This window comes from Phoxinus phoxinus (assembly GCF_949152265.1).
Source record: "Phoxinus phoxinus genome assembly, chromosome: 3".
Taxonomy (NCBI): domain Eukaryota; kingdom Metazoa; phylum Chordata; class Actinopteri; order Cypriniformes; family Leuciscidae; genus Phoxinus; species Phoxinus phoxinus.
The window spans coordinates 2,899,773-2,907,628 of record NC_136878.1 but is presented as its reverse complement, the minus strand read 5'-3'; the positions used below and the strand labels follow the sequence as shown (position 1 = coordinate 2,907,628).

The 7,856-nt window shown below is 38.9% G+C and overlaps 1 protein-coding gene across 8 annotated transcripts in view; it reads right to left on the bottom strand.

The window, feature by feature from the left end:
• Positions 1 to 518: 518 nt before the first annotated feature.
• Positions 519 to 7,856, bottom strand: part of mtmr4 (myotubularin related protein 4) — a 92,837-nt gene continuing 85,499 nt past the window's right edge. For all 8 annotated transcript variants that reach the window (XM_079607214.1, XM_079607211.1, XM_079607210.1 and 5 more), the window contains 4 exons: positions 5,497 to 6,733; positions 3,861 to 3,971; positions 3,537 to 3,625; positions 519 to 2,413 (listed from right to left, as the gene is read on the bottom strand). In XM_079607214.1, the coding sequence (XP_079463340.1) occupies positions 2,236 to 2,413; positions 3,537 to 3,625; positions 3,861 to 3,971; positions 5,497 to 6,733 (1,615 nt within the window). In that variant the 3' untranslated portion in view covers positions 519 to 2,235. The remainder of the gene's footprint in view (positions 2,414 to 3,536; positions 3,626 to 3,860; positions 3,972 to 5,496; positions 6,734 to 7,856) is intronic.

The window sequence follows — 7,856 nt, the reverse complement described above, 5'->3', positions numbered from 1 at the left end:
CAGGACATTTCTGAATGGTTAAATTCATCAACTATGTAGATTATGTGTGTCTATCTTCTTGTCATTGATTAGCATATTCTGGGGGCGGGGTTTATGTAAATTTTAGGGTTGGTGATGTCACTAACCCGGGAGGAATGTCGTGTAGTTCTTACCAGCCGTTTGTTGTAGTCCTTAAAAAGTGATTTCTTTAAAAGCAAATATCTCCCTTTGCTCTGAACTTTGAGCGTTGTAACTTTGCAGATGTTGTTTATGATCAAACAGCAACATTACACACTAACTACAGTTAGAAAAGTCAAATCATAATCAACCACCGCTTTAATAATCCTCTTATGATCAGGCATGCAGAAGTATAATCTGTAGTTTTCAGCTCTGGAGCGGTAAAAAGACTGGACAAATAAACGTTCTCTGAGATAAACGCTCATGGGCCGAGAAATTCACGAATAAATAATTTTGTATGTACATATACTACCGGCATTGTAATAAAAAGCGGTTCTTTAAAGTGACACTGGACACAGAAGGCTGATAAAGACGTATCTTTATTTAACCCATGGGATTGAACTTGTACAATGCATATCTTTACAACAATTATTCACTAAGTGACAGATTTTAGCCACTATTACAGACCAAATAACTATACATCACATTTCTGGGTTCCTTTTTAATGTTTCAACTCAAAATGTGTCCTTCATTAAACACAATGAAAAAGAAAAATTAAACCATCAGACAAAAAAAGCAAAGCAGTGTTTATCCGGTTTCATCCCAACATAGATCCTCAACAACTCATTCTCTCATTGTTAAGCATCTAGCTAATAATGTACCACTGAACATGTTAAAGTTACACGGTGAACCCATAAGAAAAAACAAAACAAAACGAGAACACATGGCACTGTTGAGCGGTTCACCATTAAAAACACACGATCAATGAAGGGAACCAGGCCTGAAGACGCGGACGACATGAAGGAAAGGGGAAAAAAATATATCAGAGCACTTATTTTGAATATGTATTTCTATTCTGTGATGTTCACAAGACACATTTTGAGACGTTTGCTAACCGTGAAACCCTCGAGTCCTTTAAATCTGCACCAGTTTCCAGTCATCCACCCGGTCCGACTTGTGAGATTAAATCAAAATATTGTAAAATTACTGTCATTGGTTTATTCAGATGAAGTTGTAGAAAAGAAACTAGTACACTAGTATTCTGGCTAAAGCTTCTGAAATAGAGCAGTGCAACATGGCTATAGTTTTACCGTAACGTACAACAACAACAACACACACATTAACGGTGCATAAATGTTCAGCTTGTTCTGTTTCTCTTTCTTTCTTTTCTTTCTGCTACAGACGCTCAACCAGCCAGATGAACATGATGGAAGTCTATATATTACTGACGTGTTGGAATTTGAGTTTGGCATTTAAAGTTAGTTGTGTATTTCACGTAAAATAAAATGAGAGGGAAAAGAACATTTCACGGGTCAGCTAAAGCGCCATTTTGAAGGGAGTGGCTGAAAATAAAACAAAAAGGACAAGAAACAATACATGCGTTCTGTGCGCTGCCCCATTAACACCACAAAACTGCGATCACATCGATGCAAACCGGCAGCTCGTTCAGTAACGGCGGCCCAGAAATCTCTCAAAACAACAAATGATACATTCAAGCTTCATACAGCCCCATATCAGCAGACAACAGCAAGTAAACAACTGCAGATTTCTCCATTTTGGTCTCGAATCCCCTCCATAGTGCACGAAATAATAAGGATACAAAAGTAGAATTATTTCATTTTTAAATAGTGTAGCAGCTTATTTTCATCTTAAATAGTGAGCCTCTTGATGGACACGTATGGGGCGTTGAGGGAAGGAGGTGATTGTCCTACGTGTGTGTGTGTGTGTGGGGGTTTCATTAGTGATGCATAGGGGGCCGTGTGTGTGCGTGTGTGTGTGTGAGATGATTTTTTGAGATGAAGAAACGCCTCTCTGTGCATCTGAACCCCAGATGGGTTCGGTTTATGTCCTCAAGCAGAGAAGCTTTCGATCAGTTCACTTTTAAAACGCCCCTCCATCACAAACCGCGCTCGCTTTTTAGGACTTCATCCATCCTCTTCCTCAAGCCGATCAGTCCCAGCGGATCTGGACTCAATCGCACGCCTCTTGCGTTGGGGGGTGGGGGGGGAGGCGGCAGAGAGCAGCTCTTCCTCTAAATGACGGGCATCTGTTGGGACACGCGAGCTGTGATTGGCCGCCTCAGCTGGACGCAGTGGCGATGGGTTTCTTGAGCTGTTGTGAGCGTAGCTCTCGCGTACGGGACTCCAGCAGGAGGTCGTAGCAGGTGTTGCACACCAGAACCGGGTCGTAGAGCTGCTGGTCTGGGATGGGCAGCTTCAGGTGGCAGCAGTCTTTACAAAACACGTTACCACAGTTCCTGCCAGAACAGCACACATTCAATCAATCAATCAATCAATCACATGTTCTATCCAACAACCAATCATATGTGCCATACATGCAAGTAGTGCTGTTCCCGTTAACTAAAATGTTTCCAGTAATTACAATAAAGCAAAAACTAAATATAAATATTAGATGAAAAACTTTGTCCAGTTTGTAACCAAGTAGCAACATTTCTAATTGTATTTTTTGTTTAAAAGTTGGACTAAAACTGAAACAAAAATGAAAAGCTAAATGGAAGTATTTTAACAAAACTAATAAAAATGACAAAAAGCAAGCAACAAAATTACAAAACCTTAACAAATGCAAAAAAGAAAAAGCTAATTCAAAATAGTAATAATACTATAAATAATACTAAAATAATACACTGACCGATTACATATAAATCCAGTAAACCAACAAACTAATCAATTACATGCACTATAAATAGTGTTGTTTTTGTTAACTAAAACTATTTAAAAATGCATTCAGAAAATTTAAAACGTTTAAAAAAAATTACATGATGAACTTGCCCTGGCAAATAAGTTGAAGTACTAAAATTACTAAAAATAAACTAGAGCTAAATAGAAATAATTATTTAAATATTTAAATCTAAAAGCTAAACAAAGTATATAAAAATAAGACCTCATTTTAAATATTTTTTAATACTTAATTGTATTATTAGTACTATTTATTATGATTTACTATTTACTATTTATATATATATATATATATATATATATATATGACTTAACCAAACAATCACATAAATCTATATATTCTATATTTGATCAAATACGATGCTATTAATCCAATCAAATATTCTATCAACGTTTAAAATCAAATCTGACAGGTGTATAATAAAAAACAACAACGTACAGGCATAAACCACAGGACACTTTAATCTTATAAACACTGATTAAATGAGTTATTTTAATTATATGTGATAAATCAACTGTTGTGAAATTCAGTACATTTACTAAATATTTAACATGACTTTAAATCTCAGTTTATAAATTTAGGTCAAGGTGTTCAGCTGATCCATCCACTTCTGCTCTCGACACAATGCGCCGGCGCGCAGTGCAGTGTGTGAGGTGTGTGTGGGACCTGGAGACGAGACCCACCTGCAGTGATGCCGACGCTTGGCCATCCAGAACTCGCTGTCGCAGTTGAAACAGTGAGAAGCCATGTGATCCGGGACCCATCTGGTGACCTGAGAGACCGGAGACCAGGGTATTAGTTGCACTGAGAACAACAGAGGCGTTACGCCGGTTTCACACACACACTCCGTTTGCAGTGTGTATGTGGTGCAGGAGCAGCATTGACGGACCGTATCCGCGTGCAGTGTGAACGCTCTAACCGGTTAACACGTGTGCGGGAATAAATACGCACTGCAAACGGAGTGTGTGTGAAACAGGCGTCAGTAGGAGCGAGTGTGTATCCCTCACCTCGGTGTCCTTCCTCTCGACGCGGTCCCAGCTGCCCTCACTGAAGCGGTCCTCGCTGTGATTGGACAGAGAGTCCTCCTCATCACTGCCGTCTGACTCCCGCAGGCACGTCTGGAGGGGCGAGAGACAGAAGATACTCAATGCAGACCCCGTTTACACCTGCTATTAAGATGCATGTGAACATCACACTTGCAGTGGAAACACGAACGCATCCTAAAGAAGCAGCTACACACCTGTCAATCAAACACTGCACTGTAATATTTCACAATATTAGTTTTTTTTACTGTATTTATTAAATAAATGCAGCCTTGGTGACTAGAAGAGACTTAAAAAAAGAAGAAGAAATACATTAAACCTGCAGTTACAAATGCATAAATCTTTTACAATTTTAGGCGATACCGATAACCGATAATTCTTTATATTTGACAGCCGCCAACCGATATATTGCCCGATAAACCTAAATCACTTCAAAAAAGGAAAATACAGTCAAGTCCAACAAAAGTCTGTCAAATAGGCGATATACAATTATATAGGACATCATTATAACTGTGTGCTTGTGGCATGGCTTTTAATGGTGAGACTTTTGTTTTTGTAATCAGACTCTCAAAAAATATATCGAGCCAATAAATCCAGAATTTTTTATTACATATGAAACTAAAACTACCAGTAGGTGGCGGCAAGTCACTGTTAATGTTCGATTAATTAAATCCTTCATTCAAATGGACTGAGCAACACACGGCAGTGAATCATCACTGAATGAATCAGAGATGCACAACAGTTCTGCTGTGGCTTTGTTTGAAACTATTTTTGTTGGCAAAATAGAGCAAAAACAGGCAATATTGTGTCCACAATCCGCTCTGTGTGATTCAAGTGGTCAACCTAGCAGTTCAGAGAGCTGTTAGCATTTTATTTTTAAATATACAATTTTTATATCATTTTTACTCTGAAACACATTTAATTTAAGCATAACAATTAGTAGGCTGTTTCTGTATTTACATTCCCAAATTTAAGACCTCTTAAATGGTATAACAGAAATCTTAAATATAATTTTAAGATATTTAAAGTTGCTGTATGGAGTTTTTAGCAGCATCTAGCGGTGATGTTTCAGATTGCAACCAATACATTTACAAGCGAGTGCTCGTGCGCGTGCTTTCTTTTGTGTTTTATTATTATGTGGAGTTTGTGTTGGAGTCTGTGTTGTGCTAGTCGTTTCCTAGTATTAGCAGACTCCATGTCATAAAGTTGCAGTGTCGTCGCTGTTGAGTGCAGTCAGTAGACGAGGCGAGACGCTCGGGAGCGCATGCAGGTCTCAGTCACGGCACTGGATTTCACGGCAAATCCGACCCGGAGACTTCACATAGAAATAGGAATACTTGCTTTCAGAGGTAATAGCAAAACCCGCCAAGTGGATCATTTTATTGTGAGATTACAACCCCTTCACACACAGGTAATACAAAATTGATTAATTTTAGTAGAAAAACTCCATACAGCACCCTTAAGACTTTAATACCCTTAAATTTGATAAAACTGATGAGTTTTCTGGACCCACAGGGACCATGATAAATTCACTTTCATTGAAATCAGTGTGCATGTCCATACTCCGGTCTAATAGGAACAGTGCATAACATAGACTTACGATATCATCCTCATAGTCGACGTCCGGTTCGGAGGGCGGCGTGCAGAACTGTTTGCTCTCTAGTTTGAGCTGGAGCTGTCGAACCTGCCGCCTCAACACCTCCACCTCCTGTTTGTAATTGGATTCGATCTGTCGCAGTCGCTGCTGCACCGCGTCCACCGCCACCGGCAAACCGTCATCGTCCAGGTACGCGGGCGTCTGAGATGGAGATCCACCTGAGGAGGGTGAAGAATGGGAGGGTAGAAGCTGCCGGAAGGACGGTCCCATGGCTAATGAAGAGGCGGCTGAGGAACAAAGCGCGGCGTAGCTCGAGTTCTTCACGGCGGAAAACCAACCCGACTGGATTGGACTTCCAGGAGTGCGCAAAGGGTCACGTCGACAACACGGCCCACCGTTTGCACTTCCTCCCTGGGCGCGAAGAAGCTTGTTTGCCAATCGACGGCCATGATAGCTCCCGTGTTGAATGGCGCCACCGCAGGCCGACTGGACAAGGCCCTGGACGCTGTCCCACTGGGAGCCGAGTAAGGAAAGATCAGTCAACTGGCTTTGGGAAATAAGCCGCCGTGCTGCTTTGGCGTAGTCGGCAGGGGGTGGCCGTTCTCTCACAGAAACAAGTTCTCCATTCCTTAACGCCTCAGGCTTTTTTGCTTCAACAGGGATGTGGGGTTCAATCGTAGCTGGAGCGATGGCGCTTTCCTCCGTTAGCGTCTCCACGGATGCCTCCATTGGAGAAAAGTGTTCGAGCTCGGAGTTCAAAGAGCTGCTAGTGTTTTCTACGTGTGCAAAGCCATTACAAAGAGAAGGTGAATGTGAGGTTGTGGAAGTGATTTCTGCAGTCCTGACTTCCTCTTCCTGCGGTAAAGGTGGGAGGGGACTGATTGGGATTGGAGGCGGGGCTTGATTTAAAACAGGAAGAGGCGGGGCCTGATCTAATGCTAAGGGGTGGGGCAAAGACGGCAGTGGCTGGGTGGTCAAACAAGGCTCCACCCTTATATCCTCCTCATGTTGCTCACAAGATATTGAAGAACCTATTTCCTCACACGTCTCCAACTCCTGCTCATCGCTGACCAATCCAGTGATCGACGTGTCCTGGATCGCCAACGGCTGATTGGACTCCAGCGCTGGGCGTCCCTCCTGGCAGTGCTTGTTCAGGTTAGGGTCACTTGAGGTGCGAGTGAGCGTCACACCGTTCTCACAAGCAGACACCAAGTTGTCCATCGACCGTGTTTTGGGGACCCTGAGTGAATGGAAAAACACACGTTGTCAAAATGCTTCAGTTTTCCACAAGAGGGCAGAATCTGAACACACAACTCAAAGCATCTCAGTACAGCGACTCATTGATAAATGTTTATAAAAAAATAAGGTTTTTATAAATAAGGTTTACATTTCATAATATACAATAAACAAATTAGTGTTATATTAACAAAACATTTTTAAATGAAAATATATAAAAAAATAATGCAAAAAAAAGGCAAGTAAAGCAAACTAAATGCATTATAAAAATAAAACAGTATTTGATAAAAATATTTAATGCTTCATAAAATACTTTGTTTTTTGTTTAACAAAAATTACAATTTACTGGCTCTTATAAATATTTTGCACATTTAAAAAAAAAAAGTCACTAAGGCAAGTAAAGCAAACTTAATATTTTATAAAAATTATGTAATGCTTCATTAAATATTATTTGTTTTTTGTTCAAAGATACAGACACTTAAAAATATTTTGTTAAAAAAAAACACTGCTTTATTTGCCCTGGCAAATTTTTCAAACATTGCTTTATAAAAAAATATAATATTAAAATGTATACAAAGTAATAGTTTTATAAATGTATGCTTTATAACAATATATATTATAAAATATACATTAATAATATATAACAATAAAGCTTTATAACATCACTTTGCTTTTTGTTTATTAAAAATAACGGCTCATAAATATTTTGTCACTAGGGCAAGTAAAGCAAACTAAATATTTTATAAAAATAAACATTTAATGTTTTACATTAAAAAAAAAAAAAAAATGTGTTTAGGCTTTTTGTTTAACAAAAATACTGACACTTAAAATGATTTAGTAAAAAATTAAAAATAAATCTTAAAATGTCAAAATGTCACCAAGGCAAGTAAAGCAAACAATATGTTATTAAAAAATATTTTTTTGTATATACTTTAATATATAATAATAAAGCTTTATAACAGTACTTTGCTTTTTGTTTCATAAAAATAATGACACCTGATATTTTGTGTAAAAACAAAACAAAAAACACCTTTTCGCCAGGACAAATAAATCAAACTTAATGCTTTGTAAAAATTATTTAATGCCTTATGGAAATAAAATACTGACACTTGACAGTCCTGCAGTCT